At 42.8% G+C, this 20,119-nt stretch overlaps 1 protein-coding gene across 3 annotated transcripts in view; it reads left to right on the top strand.

Annotated features, from left to right (window-relative positions):
• Window position 1: 1 nt before the first annotated feature.
• Window positions 2–20,119, top strand: part of SLC13A4 (solute carrier family 13 member 4) — a 49,209-nt gene continuing 29,091 nt past the window's right edge. For 2 of the 3 annotated variants that reach the window (XM_077142448.1, XM_077142623.1), the window contains exons 1-2: window positions 141–969; window positions 9,026–9,154. In XM_077142448.1, the coding sequence (XP_076998563.1) occupies window positions 871–969; window positions 9,026–9,154 (228 nt within the window). In that variant the 5' untranslated portion in view covers window positions 141–870. Of the gene's footprint in view, window positions 108–140; window positions 970–9,025; window positions 9,155–20,119 lie in introns of those variants that run through there. The other variant, XM_077142541.1, reaches the window with a different exon arrangement.

Here is a 20,119-nt window from a genome sequence, read left to right as displayed (position 1 = left end):
ACCAATCTGCAACTGCCTTTCGAAAAGCCATTGGCTCATTCTCTTCAACTTGCTGATTGGCTCTGATCAATGGGAGGAGCTACCGACTCTGTCCCAGCTTCCCATAGGTGAGTTTAAGTTCAAGGTGGGTCTCTAGAAAGTTTTTGTCCTGAGACATAAAGGAGTGTCTTCAGGATTTTTTTCTTTTTCTTTCTTTCTTTTAACTGTAGAGGCACGGGCTCAAGGCAAATTATAAGTGGGCAACCAATCTGAAGGAAAGAAATTTAAAACCAGTAAGGTATCAGGTCTTGGGAGGAACGACAAGCCCCTTTGCATCACTCTCTGACCAACTAGGATGCTTGTTTTAAGGGGAAGAGGGGACTAGGTTTTTACCAATAGAGAGCACAGGTAGGAGATGAAACTAGTACTGTCAGAGGGACGAGAAATGATGGAGAGCGAAAACAAGTCTTTCTAAATTTTAAAGCCTTTAAATGATTTCTTCAAGGCCAGACAGCAGCAACAAAGGTGTAATTTTAATCGCTTAAGAGGGCTTTTGGCAACACCTAGAATGAAGCGACTCTGTTGCTAATCAAGCAAAGAGGGAACCCACTATGCCCCCATTTACAATCCTTTCCCAGTTCCTTTTTGCTGGTCATAAAACCATGCTCATCAGTCCCACCTAAACAGAAGACAAGGAGGCCAGCTTTTGTGGAAACGGGGTACAACTACCCTCCTATTCTGCCTCCCCATAACAAAATAGGACTCTTCTGAGAAAAAAGCCAAGGAAGGTTTAAAAAGTCTGCCTGGACAGAGAACGTGTGTGGTGAGGATCAAACGCCTTCCGCCAGCAGAGCAGGACCTGAGAGGGTGCAGGAGAGAAGGAGGTCCAAAATGGGCTTGCTGAAGGGTCTGCTCAGAGCCAGAAACCTGCTGCTGGTCATCTTCGTTCCGCTCCTACTGCTGCCTCTGCCCATCCTCCACCCCAGCAGTGTAAGTACTGACCTGGTCCTTTTTGGATGCCAGTGGGTCAGATGGGAGGTCACCCCGGAAAACCTTGAGGGAGAAGGATTGCTTATGCAGTACCTAAGAATTGGCTATTTTGTTTGTTCGTTTGTTTGGAGAAGTGGAACTGTTTTCTTGGAAGATGCTAAAATACTTTCTTCCTAAAAAGTGCCCTTCTTCTCCCTCTATCCCATTCCCAGACTCCCAGGCCCCCAGCCAGGGGTCAGATTAGAGTAAGGGCCTTGACTGATCTGTGTTACACAAATAAGGGGGCCAGCCTGCCCTGGCAGCAGGGGCCAGGCAGCCTGATAAGGAGAAGGACACACTGATGAGCTTGTATTTGCTGGGAGCCAAAATGTGACCATCGTTATCAGAGAGCAACTAGAGACACTGGAAGGCATCACAATAATGATGCTGAGGAGAAGTGGGGGAGGAAGGGAATTTTGCCATCACCAGACCGCAGCAGGCCTGGGGTGGGGTGAGGTGGGGTCCCAGTGAGGGTTCCTGTGCACACTTATCCAGGTCATGGTGGGCTCTGATCACCAAAATTTGAAACTGTTAATCCCTGTGAACTTTTAAGATGTATGCGGAGCTTGGCTTGTTGCCCTGATGCCGTGCGTATGGCCCTTTGATGATTTGTGTCCTCTTCAGTGTCTTGTCTGTGCGCTTGAAAGACGGACATCTGCTGGCACAAATAAGCCACTCTAGACCATAACTTCATTTTGAACAGTGTTTTTGTAAGCAGAGAAGCCAGAGCTTTTTGACTGTGCATTTCTCTGTTCTTTTCCTCCTGTCTGTAGCTTTATTCCTCCCCCAACTGACCCTACCAGTGGGATTTTGGGAAAAGTAAAACTAAGGCAGATTAATCACTTTTGTAGCAGGGGAGAAACATCTTCTACTTAGCTCCTTGAGTAACTTGGTAACCAACATTAAATCGAAAATGTAAACAGAGGAGATTAGGATGGTTCCTCTTAAAAACAAACTGGTTTAAATCTGTCATAGGATAAATAGCCTGGAATGCCAGAGAGACGGCGGTTAAAACTGGGCTGGGATTAGCAGGCAGTGATCGGTGCTGGCAGCTTTGCTGGGCTGTGTGCTCGTCAGATTTCTGCTCCGTTCAAATGGGCTGGGGGGAGGGGGGTTGTTGTTGTTTTTTGACTTTTCTTGTCCTGGTCTTACACAATGTCAGATTGGTTAAGGGAATGCTAACAAGATACACAATTACCCTCTTCTCATAGCACTGTCAGGAACCCCCAGTCTTCTCTTACATTAGTCCCACGTTTGGGGACCGTAACTTTAGGAACTAATATGTCCTCACATTTCATCCTGGGATCCCATCCTTGAGCTCCTTAGTCACTGATGACTAATGAGAAGAATCTGCAGGAAGAGAGCAAAAAAATTGAAGTAGACAAAATAACCTATTTGAGGGAAGAGGGATGTTGTAGAAACAGAGGAGAGAAAAGGAAAGACAGGTGAGCCTCTCCTTTCTCTGTGTTTATAAATATTTTTTTAAGAGATTTTAAAATCTGTACCTACTGGAACCAAGAGATATTGCCCTTTTTTGACCTTGCACCGTCTTCCAGCCAGAGAAATCAGAATAGGATTTCTCAACCACATGGTTGCCAGTTTGGGCCACATAAATTCTCTGTTGTGGGACTATCCTGACCTGTAGGATGTTTAGCGGCTTCCCTGTCCTCTACCTACGAGATGCAGTAGCCATTTCCCTCCCAGTTGTGACAACTAAAAATGTCTCTAGACATTGCCAAACATCTCATTCCCAGTTGAGAACCACTGCCTAGGGAAATAGAAACACTATCGTAGAGTTTCCCCGATCAGTGTGCCTGGCTTAGTGTTATGCAGATATTTGGACCCTCTTTTGCCCTCTGGATAGCCAGATAGAGCTGAAGCTCACTGTTACCTCACTGTGCCCTACAAAGATCATTTCTGTGTGTGTGTCCAGGTGTCAAAAAAGCACTGCTCCTCTTTCTTTACGATGAAGTAAAAGCACCTTGACATCCCTTGTGCTCACGCTAGGCAAAAGGTAGTTGCTCAGAACATATTACATCCCCACCCCATTGCTCACCCCTTGCATAAAAGTTTTAGATTCTGATACTTGATCCTTAAAATTCCTAAATGGATTTGCCTGCTCCGGGCTGCAGTTAGAGAAGTGGCCAAGTTCCTTGGCAGGAGCTCCTGGCCTATGGTTTTAATGGTTGGCCAAAGTGACTAGCACAGCTATATTTTAGGAAAGCTTCAGAGTGACCATCCCCTTCTTCTTGCCCAGCTTTCTGAAACAAAGGGCCCAGACTCTGTTTACCATGTTACAGAAGAAGAGGGTGCAAGAGGCATCCATAACTAAGCACTATTTCGGTGTCTTCAGTCGGATAAAAGTTACACCGTAACCTCCCAAGCTAAATTTTAAAAAGGGCCCCCAATCCTTCATGACAGCAAATAAACAGACCTCAAGCACCTTTCAGTGAAGTTTGAGTGGACTATCATCAGCGGGTAATTGGACTGCATGGAAAAGAAGCAGATCCAAGCATAAGTTAGTAGTAGAGTCATGAACCATCCTATATAGGGAGATGCCATACATGGGAACTCTCTCCTATAAGCGCAAGAATGGGCAACACTATTCCTTAAAGGTCCTGCCTGAATATTTGCCAACCACTGCACACCTTTGACCTGAGACCTGTGATAAGGGTCTTGGGTTTCCCACAATAGTCTCTCTAGTAGGTGAGAGACCTGTTAGTCATCAGAGTTCAGCTCAATTCAACCACACTTGATCAGCTAGCTGCCAGACATTTGGTAGATGCTGGGGAAACAAGTCTCTTTTTTCCCAATATTCTGGAATATTTTGGGTTGTCAGAATAAAAGCTCACCTACTAAATTTTGAGAAGATTGAGAAGTTGTAAAAGGAAGTCTATGTAGATTCCATGGGTGAACTAAGAGAAATTAATATATGGAAAATCCCTCTGAGGTTGTACTCTTGTTCACTCTTTTGTTCTAAGGACATACTTGCGTCCAGATAAAAATGATGAAAGTTTATCCTGTTTTTAATACTGCTGTATAAAGGTGGCTTGTTAATTTATCGATAATCTCCAGTTATCTATTCCAATTCCTAACAACACAACAATCAAAAGGTTTACCTCAGGCTTACCCACATCCTCTTAATTCAAACCAAAATGGTACCTAGAAGAAGGAAAATGATTTCAGATAATGTTCTCTCCTTCTCTTCCTTTCCCTTTCCTCTCCCTCTCCTCCTACCTCTCTCTCTCTCTCTCTCTCCCTCCTTCCCTCCCTTCTACCCTTCCACCTTCCCATCCTCCCTTACTCCATCTCGCTCTCTTTCCTGAACTTGCAGCCCTGTAATGACGAGGACAAGGAAGACTGGGGATTTTTAGGAGGGGATAAAGGCTTCCCAGTGAGGGACATTCCGTATACTTTATCTGAAACTGGAGTTAATACCTGCCCTGTGTCTCTTTCCCAGAAAAGAGATGAGAATAAGTAAGCTCAAGTGAGCTAAATGGCTTTGAACTCCTTTACGTAGTTTTACTTCTGCAACAAGGTGGGCATTTCTCTAAATTGTATTCTTTTCCAAATGGAGCCATTTTCATTTCACTGTTGATTCTGTTGTCTTAGCGGCACTTTGAAAGTTTTAAGCTCTCTCTGATTTTTTGGCCCCAGAGGAAATCTCAGTGGGAGCCACAGTCAACAATAATTGGGCCCAGTTCCCATTTCTCATATCCCAACTCCATAATCCATGGGTATCAGGAGGGAACAAGGGCCTGTCCAACCAAGCCAGGTTAATCACTCCTGCTGTTCTTCACTGATCACAGTGACCTTTTGTAACTTTTGTTCAAGAGTTTGAGGACGCTTGTTCTCAACCCATTGGAGTATAAACAGAACAAGATTTGGCATGTTCCTTGATCAGCAGCCAACCTCAGGGCAGGTGTTTCAGAACTATATAAAAATTGAAGAACCCACAGCCAGCTTAGATTTTCTGCACAATGGCCCTCCAAGTCACAGTGACCTCTCTCAACTACACTAGTCAGCGCTGTTCAGGGCAATCAGCATTACTGAAGGCCAAGGTTAAGGAGAGCTGATTATTTATTTATTTATTTATTTTTTTACATGGGCAGGCACCGGGAATCAAACCCGGGTCTTCTGACATTGCAAGCAAGCATTCCTGCCTGCTGAACCACCGTGGCCAGCCCAGAGTTGATTATTTTTAAAGCAGTTTTATTGAGATATATTCAAATACCATATGAACGATCCAAAGGCTGCAATCAATGGATTTTAGTATAATAAGAATTGAACCATCACCATAGTCAATTTTAAGATATTTTCATTACTCCAGAACGAAAAACTCCATATCCCTTAGCAGTCACCTCTCAATCCCTCTGAACTTCCCCAGCCCTACCGAACCCCTATCTAATTCTGTCTCTATAGGTTTGTTTATATTTACATTTTGTATAAATGGAATCATAATAGTTAGTACTTTGTCTTTAGTTTCTTTCACTTATAATAATGTTTTTCATTATTGTTATATGTATTTTTTAAATTAGAGAAGTTTAGGTTTACATTAAAGTCATGTAAAATATATCATTCCCATATACCCCCCTATTACTGACACTTTTGCATTGGTGTGGTACCTTTGTTACAATTGATGAAAGGATATTAAAATATTACTGTTAAGTTTAATCCATAGTTTGCATTGGGTGTATTTTTCCCATATACCACCCTATTATTAGCAACTTGTGACATGCATTTGTCGTAGTTCATGAAAGAATGTCCTTATATTTGAGGTCCTAACCACAGTCATCATTGTCCGCAACAGGATTCACTGTGTTATAAGGTCCTATGTTTTATCTTCTCTTCAGGATGTTCCTTTCCCTTCAGTTTTTCTGGAAGAGCTTGAGTAGGATTGGTATTAATTATTCTTGGAATGGTTGGTAGAACTCACCTGTGAAGCCATCTGATCCTGGGCTTCCTTTTTTGGGAGATTTTTGATAACTGATTCAGTCTCTTTATTGTTATTGGTCCACTGAGGTCTTCTATTTCTTCTAGACTCAGTGTAAGTTGATTGTGTGTTTCTAAAAAATTGTCCATTTCGTCTCGATTGTTTAATTTGACATACAGTTATTCATCAGGTCCTTTTATGATTTTTTTTTTATTTCTGTGGGGTAAGTAGTAATGTTCCCCTTCTCATTTCTGATATTTGCTTCTTTTTTTTTTTTTGTCAGTCCAGTTAAGAGTTTGTCGATTATTGATCGTCTCAAAGAACCACTCCTGGTTTTGTTAACTCTATTGTTTTTTATTTATTTTAAAATATCTTTTACTTCTACTTTAATCTGTTATTTCTTTCCTTCTGCTTGCTTTGGAATTAGTTTGCTCTCCCTTTTCTAGTTCTTCCAGGTGCAGTTAAAGCTTTGATTTTAGCTTTTTTTTTTTTTATATGTAGGTATTTAGGCTATAAATTTCCCTCTCAGCACTGTCTTCACTGTATAACATAAGTTTTTATATTTTGTGTTCTGGTTTTCATTTTTCTCAAGATATGTACCAATTTCTCTTGCAATTTCTTCTTTGACCCACTGTTGTTTAACGTCCATTTAATTGTGAATTTTCATGTTCTGTATCTGTTGAGTTCTAGCTTCATGCAGAAATCTTGTGGTATAATTTTACATATTGCATAGTGTGCAATTGTTTCACCCCTTCATTTCCTTTTCCAAGAATCTTGAATGTTCTCTTTGCTTTTGTTTGGCATCTCGAGTTTTTCTTAGTTTTACTCTCCTTTCCTTGCGTCTAGCAGCTTTTGCCTTCAGGGCAACTTTTGGGAGATGGGTCACCCCAGAGAGGACTTTGCAAAGTCAGTATTTCCCAACCAAAACAGGGCCCAGAACCTAGAAACGGGGTGCATTCCAGTTCCAAAGAGAGAGAGTCTGGCAAGATAACAAAAAGCCTTTTAACAGCTTCCCAAGGCTATGCTTTCCTGACCTGAGGGGGGGCTGATTTTTCATAAAATTATCGTGTGCATTTACTCTGTGTGCACCCCTGTATTGTGGAACCAGCAAAGTGAGTGGGCTGGGGAAACATTTCCGGACCTTCTCTTCAAAGGAAATAATACTTTTTATCCCCTTGGTCAGAAGGAGAGCTCCATGTGTATTGAAAGCTGAATGGATTCCAAGAGCAATGAGAACCAGATATTGCTTAGAGCTATTTCAACCTGGGGCATCTGTCTGCCAAGGGACATGTGGCCATATTAGAAGACAATTTAGGTTGTCACACCTGAGGAGACATTACTGGCATCTAAAAGGTAGAGGCCAGGGATACTGCTAAATATCCTACAATGCACAGGAATGCTCTCTACAACAAAGAGTTATCCAGCCCAAAATGTCAGTAGTGCTGAAGTTGAAAACCCTGAGCGAGGGGTTTGTTCCTCTTCCTTATCCACAGAGATGGTCCCATTATCTGGATTGCTGCCTACCTCGCGACTGCTTTTCTCCCCTCCACAACCTTCCTTCAGCTCATTACTGACTCTGTAAAGAAGCTGTTCTAGTTTGCTAAAGCTGCCAGAATGCAACACACCAGAGATGGCTTGGCTTTTAATAAAGGGAGATTAATTTAGTTCAAAACTTACAGTTCTTCAAGGAAAGGCAACTAATGTTCATCTGAGGTTCTCTCTTACATGGGAAGGTACAGGATGATCTCTACTGGACTTCTCATCCAGTTTCTGGGTTCCTACAGCTTTCCCCAGGGTGATTCCTTTCTATAGTTCCAAAGGTCTGGGCTGAGCTGCGAGTGCTGAGATGAGGTATGCTGAGCTGCTTGGACTATGCTGTGCTGAGCTCTCTCATTTAAGCATCCAGCCAATCAAACTAACATCACTCATTGCAGCAGGCACTCCCCCTAGCCTACTGCAGATGAAATCAGTGACAGATGAGTTTCACATGCCAATGGCTCATGTCCACAGCAACAGAACTAGGCACCTTCACCTGGCCAAGTTGACACCTGAATCTAACTACCACAGAAACACCCAGGGAACCTGAGATGCTACTCCAAAATGAAAGAACCTCAGATTGAAAATTGAAGGGGAAAATAGTCAACAAGTTACTGCGTGAACACAATGCCTACCAATTTACTTGGTTAAATTTACTACTGAATTTAGCTGTTTGGGCAAATAGCCTAAAGCAGAGGTATTTACTCTGTTCATTTTTAAAGCAGTAGAGTCCTTTTTACCACGTAAAATCTTATGTGTAATCCAGTATATAAACCAGATGAAAGCAGAGGGACTCTGGTTAGGGAGAGATGGAGAAGGGTGCCTGGATTCGTGGCTTTACTGTCTCCCCTCATTCCCTTAGTCCTGAGACTCACCCACAGAATCCCAGGACTGGAAGAGCACAGTATGAAAATCATATTAGGATTATTTATAAATCACACTTTTAAGTGATCTGCTTCTCTTCAATCAGGTACACAATCAAATGCCCTCATATCTCATATCTTAGTTATCTTAGCGCATGTTTTGGACTCAGGATGGCTTATCATGGAGTTCACATATGAACAAATAACACAAACTGATCTCAGCAATCTTGAAACACCTTGACTACCCCAGAAACCTTTAGTTTTAGATCAACTTGACACTAAAATGCTATGCCCCAGTCCAAGGAAAGCTTTGAACTCCACTTTTATAGTATACGAAGTTGGGTTTAGATACTGCAGTTAATTTTCAGTCCCCTTTCTTTAAAGTTTTAGGTACCAGCAGAGCTGTAATATTTTAACACTCTGCTGGCTGCCTTGCTGCACATGAGTTCAAATTACACCCCAGGCAGTGGTCCACCCAAGAAACAGCCGTAAGTCCACGCACTAAAATATGGGTCCACCACGTATTCCCTGTCTCCCCTGCTGAGTCCATCCTTTTACCTCTCGGGACTGTATCTCGGCACCCACGTTCTAGTCCAAATGCCTCCTGCCTCAGCCCTGTGTCTGATCATGGCTTTTCGGTGTCAGCAACTGTGGTGTGACTAACCGTCCTCTCTCCCCATTACAGGAGGCTGCATGTGCTTACGTGCTGACCGTGACTGCTGTGTACTGGATCTCCGAGGCGGTGCCTCTTGGAGCTGCAGCCCTGGTGCCTGCCTTCCTCTATCCATTCTTCGGGGTCCTCCGATCCAGTGAGGTTAGACCACTTGTGGCCCAGCCCCCTGCTTGAGGCCTTGCAGGACCAGGAAAAGAGAGCTCATGGTGAAGGGAGAGTCACTCGAGGAAGAAGGGGCTTTTTCACCCTCTGGAATGACCACTTAGCACTAAGCCTTTGCACCTGCTGTTCTGGACCCGCGTTCCTCTCCTTCAAACAATGACCTCATTTCCCTCAAACTAGCTCAAAACGTGCCTCTTTCAGGAAGACTTCCTTGATTAATCACATCTAGTTGCTCCTTCAGCGAAACCCCTTAGGAACTATATGATTGGCACTTACACGTGCCTGCTGTTGATCTTTCCCAGTCTTCTGTATGTCCGTTTAGACTATCAGAACTCAAAGGCAAGAATTAGGCCTCTGTTTTTCCTTTTTGCTTCTTAGCTTTTTTTCTTGTATAATATAACATATATACAAAGCAAAGAAAGAAAAAAGCAATAGTTTTCAAAGCACTCTTCAACAGGTAGTTACAGGACAGATCCCAGAGTTTGTCATGGGCTACCCTATGATCATCCCAGATTTTTCCTTCTAGCTGCTCCAGAATATAGGAGGCTAGAAGGAATAAAGTCTTTTTTATTATAACAATCAACTTTTTTTTTCTTTTTTATGAAAAATAACATATATACAAAAAAGCAATACATTTAAAAGCACAGCACAGCTTTGAATTAGTTGTAGAACAGGTTTCAGAGTTTGGTATGGGTTACAATTCCACAATTTTAGGTTTTACTTCTAGCTGCTCTAAGATACTGGAGACTAAAAGAAATATCAGTTTAATGATTCAGCAATCATATTCATTGGTTAAACCCTACCTTCTCTGTATAACTCCATCATCATCTTTGCTGTCCCATTGTTTAGGAAGTATTTGGGCTATAGTCATTCTAACTTTTTCAGGTTTGTATTAGTTAGGGTTCTCTTGAGAAATGGAATCAACAGGGAACACTCACAAATATAAAATTTATAAATGTGTCTCACGTGACCATGGAAACACAGAGTCCAAAATCTGTAGGGCAGGCTGTGAAGCCGACGATTCCGATGGAGGGTCTGGATGAACTCCACAGGAGAGGCTCACCAGCCGAAGCAGGAAGAGAGCCTGTCTCTTCTGAATCCTCCTTAAAAGGCTTCCAGTGATTAGATTAAGCATCACTCATTGCAGAAGACACTCCCCTTGGCTGATTACAAATGGAATCAGCTGTGGATGCAGCTGACATGCTCATGATTTAGTTCTATGAAATGTCCTCATTGCAACAGACAGGTCAGCACTTGCCCAACCAGATGAACAGGTACCACCACTTGGCCAAGTTGACACATGACAAGGTTGGAAGGGGCTGTCAATAATATGGGGTTGAAAGATGGAACTAGTTGATGTTCTGGAGAGTCTGGCCCCTCTAGGTTTCAGAACTTATCTGGTCGGAGGACCCATATGTAGGTTGTAGGTTTCTGGAAAGTTACCCTTGTGCATGGAAACTTTGTAGAATCTTAGAAGTTGCCCTAGGTGTTCTTTAGGATTGGCTGGAATGGTTTGGGTTGGGGTTTGGTAAGGTATGATAGGTGGCGATGTCTAACTGAAGCTTGTATAACAGCAACCACCAGAATAGTAGTCTCTTGACTCTATTTGAACTCTCTCAGCCACTGACACTTTATTAGTTATACTTCTTTTCCCCCTTTTGGTCAGGATGACATTGTTGTCCCCAGGTGTCAGGGCCAGACTCATCCCTGGGAGTCAATTCCCATGCCGCCAGGGATACTTTCACCCCTGGTTGTCATGTCCCAGCATGGCCGGGGTGGGGTGGGGCGGGGCGCCATTTCTTTTGAGTCTCATTATAAGGCCAAGCACAAAGAGAGTAGGCATTGTTGACAGAGAGACTTACCATGTGTCGCCTGAGTCCTGACAATGTTTTCATCTACCCTCCTAGAAAACATTTCTGTTCCTTCTTCCCCAGCTCAAGGTTTACAGCACATTTCTTCCTTGGCTGCTCTCTGCCTAGAGTCTACCCTCTCCTGCTCATTCTTTACCTATAGCATTCTCAAAAGTTCAAGCAGAAATTGTCAATTTGAAACCCAGGTTGTGACCAAATTTCAGGACAAACATTTAAGCCTGCCGAAAACAGGGAAGAAGAAAAAAAAAAAAAAAAAAAGAAACAGCGAAGAAGGAAAACACAACCAGAAGGCAGGAGCAAGAGAAGTGCTGATTCTTATTCATTAGTACCTGGTTCCATTTGAAACATCTCATTACAGCACCTGGTATCCACTTCCTGTTTTCCTCGCATTTCCAATGAGAAAGACTGAATACTGAGGGAGAAGTGAGGTTAAGAGCAGAAGCACAGAAGGAAGAGAAAAGGGAACTAATGCTTGAATGCCTATTAAAGTCAGACACTGTGCCAGAAGTGCTACCTTTGTTATTTAATGCTCACACTTCCCACAGATGAGGAAGCAGGTGCAGAAAGTTAAGAACTTACCCCAAACTAAGGATAGGAAATAACAGAACTGGATTCAAACCCATGCCCGTTAGATTTCAAAGTCTATCCTCTTGCTTGCTATGCTGTAAGAAAAACACTCCATAAAGGACTATGTGGCTTCACACTGAGTTATTACCAAGAAGTATGGGTCTGACCAGCTTTGTGGTATAAGGAAGAACGTAGCTGAGTTTGTAGAATGCGTTGACAATGATAACAGAAATTTTTTGGAAATTCAATGATAGATTTAGGTGATCCTATCATCATTATACTTCATCACAAATGAGCAGTTTGTCTTCCTACTATTGGGACTCAGTTGGACAGGTGGGTTTTTTTGGGGGCTTATGATCTTTTTGGGGGGTGGGTGGGTTTGGGTTATTGTTTTTTGTTGTGTTTTGTTTTGTTTTAGGGGCTTTCCATTTCCATAGCCTGAGGCTCACCATAAAAGAGTGGGATCCCAAGGGCTCTCAACAGTGCTTTTTTTCCCCTGATATCCTGGGGACCCAGCTAAAAAGTAGTCTGGGACCTGAATTATTAGAAAATTGCTCCAATTTTCCCCCTTCTTTAGTAGAAAGAAAATGGGCAGTGTAGGATAGGATTTTGTACGTGCTTAAAAGAAAAATCAACCTTGAACATGAGTGTTATTTAAAAAGGTATACAAACTTGTTCTGCAGGTTTCTCTTTAAAATTGTGAAACCAAAAACCAGTGGGCTTGAGAGTAAAAGTAGCAGATAGAGAAAAAATAAAGTTATAAAATAACTTTGAATCAGAAGTAATATTTTAACGTGAGACAACTATTCATTAAGAAAGTTACATCTTTGTATTTCACGGCAGGCAACCCAAAAGCCAACCCCATGTCTTAACCTCAAAGTCCATGATATCTCTGTTACTCCGAGAGTTGCCTGCAGTGGGAATCTCTCCAGACCTGTGAGCAGGTTGGCCCATCCTTACACTACGGATGTTGCTAGGCAACAAATCATCAGCGGGCCCCCTGCCTTGGACAGCCACGAAGGCCAAACCTATAAGGCAAGTCCAGGGAAGCAGTTGTTTGCAGGGGTAATTTGATTTTGTGAGGAGAAAAGAAAGACTGTTCAGTGAGAGATTAGGCGTTGTTTTTGCCAGAGGCTGGAAGGGAAATGCTAAGAGGAATCAAATGGCATGTTTTATCAGCTAAAGTGAAAAATCTAATTCATCTGATAAGGTGGCTTTGGCTGGCAATGATATTTATAGTTGGGATACAGGGAGCATCTTAGTCCAAATATACTCTGCTTAGCTGACCTTGTTAGCTCAGATTAGAGGAAAATGTCAATAAAGTAAAGGGCCTGGTTTATATCTCTTTGTGAGCCAGTTAACTTTGCAGAGAAAATTTCTGTTCCATGACCAATTGCACCCCTACCTGGTCCCAAGAACAAGTGCCGTGGCTGTCAGGGAGAAGTTACGCTGGGCTCCTCAGGAATGCTCCCCTGTTCCAGACAAACCATCTTCGTGTTAGTCCCCATACCCTCCTTGGGCTTGGCCATCTCCTTGCCTTGACTTAGGCTGTTCTTTTATCCCGGAAAGTTCTCTCCAATTCCTTTTACTTTTAAAATCCTACTCAATGACCTTCCTCTCTGAAGCTTTTCCAGAGATCTCAACTGAAAGTGTTTTTCCCTTCCTTTAAACTTATTTGAGGCTTTATCCTTTAAATAGTACACCAGCTACACGACATACAAACTTTTGTAGGCATATCCTTTTTCTGCCAAGATTCATGCCTTTCAAATGTAAAATGTCTGTGTCCTGTATCTGGCACAGTGCCATCGCTGCATTTAGCTCTCACTCAATGTTTCTTGACTGAAATGTTTCTTCATGGTGTGTCAACAGTGTAATCTGCATAGGAAGGAAAACATGCAAATAGGGTCAGTATGACCCTGGAGACGGTGGCTTTGCCCCTGATAGTTATTCACTCAATATTCAGAAAAATATTGTCGAGCTCTGTATCTACCGTATGTGATATGGGGTATTACAGGTATACTCATGGTATAAAAGATGGTTAAAACATCATTTCTGCCGTTTTGTTTCTTATAGCTGACCAGTCTGGGTTTCTCACTGTCTGCTGGATGTGTACATATAAATAGTTCATTTTATGGTGATAACTTATTGGTCAGCGGGTGTTAAGAGTTCATAGGGAGCAAAGCTCAGACTGCCTTCTCTCGGTAGTGCTCAGGTGCTGAGAAGGGATGAGAAATCATAGAAATGGCCCCTGTCCTTGAGAAGTTGATGTTCTAGCAGACAAAAAATAGAAACAACATGGGGGAATACAGGTTCGTCTTTGTGTTCGTTTTCTCATTTTGCCTTTATCACGATTCTCACCACTGTCATTTTATCTGCCTCTAATGTCCTCTAAGCCCCTTCTGATGCATTGCTCCCAGTATTTACAGCGTGGCACAATACCCCTGTATATCAAGTTAGCTAAAATTTACTGATTAAAGGAGAAATGACGGAGTGGGGAGACAAAGGGCTCTCTGGTTGGGGAAAAAGAAAGCTTTGAGAGCTTAGGAACAGCTCTCCAGGATACTCAGAAAATCAGGATGTAGTAACTACATCTGCTTTCTCTTTCTACCCACTCCCCAATGCAAACACACACACACACACACACACACACACACACACACACACAGAGTCGCTCATCCTCACCCCTCCAGCTATCTCAGTGACCCTGAACTGCAAGCCTTCTAGCAGGTCTTGCTCAAATTCTAGCTCCTGCCAGAGCAAGAGGGGAATAGAGACAGCTCCCACTGAGATAACACAACCACCTCTGCAGCCACATGGCACTTAGTTCTGAGGTCATAAATCTGCTTCCCTGTGTGCTCCTGATCTTTCTGGCCCTCTGGATTCCTGAACACTGCCTAGACTCTCCTGTCTCTACTTGTTTGAACCTGCCTCACCATGGGGGCTGACCCTCCTCCTGCATGCAGCTGATGGGGACGGAGGCCAAGCCTGCAGGCACTGATCCCATGCCAGCCCACCTGCTACAGCCCAGGCTCCCCCCCGCAGCCATCAAGGCAGGGTCCAGAACCAAGTGCCAAGCCTGGGCTTTAAGCAGGGCTGGACCTGAACTAGGAACCTACAGACCTCGTAATCTTTTGAGACCAAGCTAATGTTTCGGGGGGGAGAGTTATGCCCTACAACCCATTACCTGACCAGAGTCCCTTTACCCTTGGGCTCAGCCCCTGTCTTAGCTTCAAACAGTCCTGAATAGACTGGGGGGCATGGGGTGGGGGTGGGGGTGCTTGAGAAATCAGCATCTCCAGGTAGGTCACAGCTGGGCTGGCTTCTCGGTTAGTTCAGCACTCACCTGGTTCTCTCTGCTTTAGACTTCTCTAGGGCAGGGTTTGAAAATATATGTATATTTTTAAGCAACAAAACATTTTCTTTATACCAAATCCTAGGAGACCCACTATACAAAACAAACAGAAGGGGAAATCCTACTCAGTTTGAGAATCCCAAAACCTCATGGCCACCCCTTTCCCACAGTGGCCCCTGAATCGCTCAGATGAAGTGAGGATAGTTTGAAAACCTCCATGTTCGGAAATGTGAATTGGGCGATCAGGAGGGTGTGTGTGCACCCAAACAGGAGATTTATCCAGCAGAAACAGAATTCCTGCTGACCCCCCACCTTTCCCCACTCCCCCAGGGAAATGGGGAGAGCCAGACTCAACTGCATTTGGCCCCATTGCTGGGACACAGACTGGAGTGGAGGAGTGTGTAGCCCAGCTCCGAGGGCCTCAGCTTCTAGGAACTGGGGGGTTTCACTGCCGAATCAGTCAAAGGAACAAAAGATCCCCCAAAAGAGATCAACCATTTGTCTCCTGAGGGGCTTCGACACTCCCACCGTTTGAAGAGGTGACTTTCAAAGAGAGCCAGGGTCTATGCAGCCAGCAGTCACGGCGCTGATTGGCTGGATTTCTCAAGGAATCCACCAAATGTCCGTGTCAGAAGAAAGAACACAGTCAGGTACACATATCCTGTCGGTCAGTTCAGAGCAGGGAAAGCAATTCCCTGCCACCATCATGAGCAAAAATGGGGAGACGTGGCAGTGAAGAGGCGATGAAGATCCAAGTTTGGGGTAGAGTAGAGCTGAGCTTAAATCTAATTTTCTTCTCTAAGTAGCCTTGAGCACGTTATGTTACCTCTCGAAACTGCCGTTTTTTCATCTGAATAACGGGAGTAGTCAAAATGCCTAGCTCATGGGGAGTTGTGACAATATGAGACAACTTGGGGCATAACAGCTCCTACCGCAGCACTCTGCATACACGCTCTGAATAGAGAGTGGGTCTGGTGCTTTCTTATCCCCACAGGGCACCAGGAAGGGCCCTACATTCTTGATGAGAAGAGCACTGAGTTGAGGTTAAGGTCCAGATTTTCATTCTCCTTATATTTCTAGGAATCGAGCCCCCAAAGCCTCCACTCTCCTTAGAAAGAAACACACACACATGAAAGTAACATAGCTGGAGATCAATAAGCAATTCTGTAACCGAGCAATGTTTTAAAAGCTCATCTGTAGTAAGAGCCTAAACTCGTGGAACTGTAACCTACACCAAACGCTGAAATCTGTTGCACAATTGTTGCAGTGTGCTTTGAAATGTATTGTTTTTTGAATATATGTTTTTTTTCACATGCAAAAGTGGATTGTGATGATAAAAACATAAAATTTTAAAAAAAGAGAATAAATTAATAAATAAATAACACTCACCAGTAACCAAGGTCACCTGAAATTCACTAAGGAGCTAGTTTGTAAATAGCCTAAATGTACCAGAATTTCTGTTTTTGTCACATCTCTATCCAGGCTATGTGAGAAGGCACTTTTGAAACACTCACCCTTCACTTAAGAAAATTTAGAGAAATCTTTGTCTCACAAGTCCACCTTGTTCCTCCTTATTTAGCTTCCTTTCTCTTACTCCTTTCATTTGGTCATGCCATCAGGCTGATTCCTGAACCGCAGTCTCGGCTTGAAGCTTTTATCATTTTTGTAGCCTCTTTAATAATAATAATTCACATTTATTTATCACTTCTACATGCCAGACTGCTCTAAATGTCCTCCTGCATTATCTTATTTAGGATTCGCATGATGATGGATTAAATAAGCTATGTTTTATTACTCTCCCTTAAAAGGTGGAAGTGACCTAGGAACAGAAGTTCAGTAGTTTATACAATAGCATGCAATTAGTCTGTGGGGGATCAAGGATTTAAACCCAGACAGTCTGAATGCCAGAGCCCAAGCTCTCGGCTGCTGTACTCTGATATACTCTTCAAGAGCGTACTCTAAAACACAGTACAGAAACACCTCTGCTCTCCAGGCTCAGTGATTTGGCATGCTAAAACCGCAGAGTGAAAAAGCAAATAAGGTGATAAAACCTCAGTGCAAATGTCACAAAATCTATGTGCTTTACCCGTGAGAGGAGCACTCATTTAGAATCTAATTTCTCTTCACAAATAATTCCAACAAAGTTTTGTTAGCTAGTTTCCCAACTCATGCTAATGGCAAGCACCCTATGACAGAAAACAGCAACGGCCCCAGAATAAGATTTAAAAAGAACTATAATAGACAGGACTCAAAGTGGCCAGCAGCCTGGGGCTCTGGAGTACAGAAGAGGTGAGGGAGCACAGGGCTGTGGGGTGCGATACTATGAAATATGTGTGTCAGCGAGACTTGGCACATAGCGGACGAGATGTTGGACGGTAATCTATGGGCTCTGCTAGTAAAGACAAGAAGCATGAAACACATTTGAGAAAACAATTAAAGTAATCCTCAAGAATCCTGGAACTCGGATGGTCCCTGGGGATTTCTGAATAACAAAAGTTTTACTGTAAAAAAATCAATTGGCTAGAAAACAAACACCACCATTGAACAGAATTTTAATTTATGAAAGTGAAAAAGCAGCTGTGTGCATGGGCCCACTCTGTGCTAATGGCCTCATACCTGGTCAGCCTTTGTATGGACCACTTAATATCAAAAAGAGCTGCCAGAAATCATGACTGTCAACGTACCATGCATGTGTCATTTAACTTTCACAGAAACCTCATAAGGTAGGGACTCTCATAATTCTAGATAAGAAAAATGAAGCCCAGAGAGGTTGAATAACTTACCCGGGGTCACACAGCTAAGTCCTGCCTGTTCCAGAACCCTCATTCTGGAACACTACCTAATAACACAAAATATACCCTAAACTTCAGACAGTGTCTCCCATGCATATGGCCTCACTTACAAAGGGTTAGGGAGGTCATATGAGTCCATCAAACATCAAATGAGAAAACAGCACAAGCTCAATATTCTGCTGAAGTTGGGGCTGGGGCTTAATTGGGGCCCGGCCCTGCCAGTGTGCATGCAGTGATTAAGAACGAAAACAAGAAGTGTGTGGCCTATTTGGCTGAAAACCCCTCCCATTAGCCGCAGTGTCTGGAAGACCAAGAAAATTCCCCTACAGTTGAATCAGATGAGTGGTTTCCTGTTGACCTGTCCCATGTGGCATGTTGGGTAGTAGGAAAAGCGCAGGCTTTGGGTTCAAATGGACCTGAATAAATATCATGCCCTTTACTTTATGAACTTGGAAAAACTCCTTAGCTACTCTGAGTCTCAGTAAAGTAAGATGGTAACAGTACCTACCTCATAAGATTGTGTGATGATCAAGTGAGAAAGTGACTGCAAAATGCCTGGCTTTAGAAAGCATTTGGTTCTATACCTGTTGGTTCCTTTTCCTTTTCTTTTGTGTGAAATCCAGAGAAAGTAGCCCCACTTACATGTAGTTTAGGCACTGAGCCCCCCAAAAGGTAATCATAGACAGACTGGTATTCTAGAGTGGCCTCTGCCAAAGAGACAGGAAATCAAAATGTGAATCCATCCCCCAGAAAAATTACCAAAGTGATACTGTGACTCTTTTTTATTATTATTGATTGAGGTGAAATTCACATAACATACAATTAGCTATTTTAAAGTATACAATTCAGTGACATCAAGTACATTCATAATATTGTGCAACGCTTGCACTGACTATTAGAAAACCTCCCAGGGTACCATGAGCCATGGGGCCAGAGGGGGAACTGTTGCTTAATACTATCATATCTCATGTCTTCTGTGTTTTTTCCCTCCTCAGTAGATGGAGGAAAATAAAACACTGGTTCTGCACAGAGCTGCCTCCTAGCAACTTGGGAAGGTAGCAACCATGAGATGAGAAAGGTCCTAGACCACGGCAGCATTTCCACCCCCCATTAGGGGGCAGCATTTCACCCATTGCCTCGACACAGAGTCTTATCTGCCCTCTCCCAGAGAAGATCCACCCCAAGGAAGGAGCTTGTCCAGAGAGAGGACCTTCTCTGCCCTTAGGGAGGAGTCGTGCAGCTGCCAGCTGAGAAATGGGCTTGGGGACAGGTACTAGGTTAGCCAAAGCAGAGTGCTCTTCCTCCCAGAGAGTTGTCACGAGAGGGCAAATGTTTGTTCTCCTCTTACATAAACCTGATCAACCAGACGCAAAGAAATCAACATGAAGGAAGAAGAGGGAAATGGAGTGAGTTGCCTTTATTTTGGCTTTTTATGGTATCAAAATATTAGATGCACAGAGTTTAAACTTCAAATAATCGTACAAAGCATATAATGAAAAAACAGCAGTTTCCTTCCCTCTCCCTCACCCTTCACCCCTTACCACAGTCCTGCTCCTCAGAGACAGTAAATTTCAAGTTTAACTATTTCTTCTGGCTTTAAGCTCCGTATTTCTATATGATATTTTTATTTTAGTTCTTGAGTTATCACTATTAGACATTATCAATTGAGGATTTTGTCCTCTGGCATCCCCTAGTTTCTTTCCCTCCAGCTTCCCAATATGGTTGTATCACAATTTTTGTGAATTCGATAATCAAAGTTCAACATTAATGTGATTATGTAACAATGCTTACATCAAATGCCAAGTAATCGACTATATTTACATCCCCTTTCCTGTTCAATTTTTATTTTCCTGCAGTTAAAAATGTGTTTCTCACTTTAAGAGAATTTTTAAATTAAAAATTAACCTTCTCTTTTCCTCTCATTTCTACACAAATATTTATTGGGCAATTACTTTTGCATATTATTCTACAAGGTGCTAAGACATATAGAAAGAAGTATAAAGGGGGTAGTTCAGTGGTAGAATTCTCGTCTGCCCTGCGGGAGACCCGGGTTCAATTTCCAGCCCATTTACTTCCCAAAGACAAGCACACAAGCAAACAAAAGAAAGAAAACAAACAAACAAAAATTCAATAAATGGTGCTGCAATAATGGGATACTTACATGGAAAAAGAATGAAATGTGACCCCTGCCATACAGCATACAAAAAAGAAAAAAGAAATATAAGACATGGACCTTGTTTATCCTTTAGCAAGCTACAGTTTAGTTGAGCATTGAGAGAGGTACACATAAAAATATAAATTAATGAACAGCAGTATAAGGAAGCAACAACCCAAGCATTGCTCCAAGTGCTCCATGACATAT

The sequence above is a fragment of the Tamandua tetradactyla genome, chromosome 1 (assembly GCF_023851605.1).
Source record: "Tamandua tetradactyla isolate mTamTet1 chromosome 1, mTamTet1.pri, whole genome shotgun sequence".
NCBI lineage: Eukaryota > Metazoa > Chordata > Mammalia > Pilosa > Myrmecophagidae > Tamandua > Tamandua tetradactyla.
The sequence above is the reverse complement of the archived record's forward strand: the minus strand, read 5'-3'. Positions and strand labels throughout refer to the sequence as shown.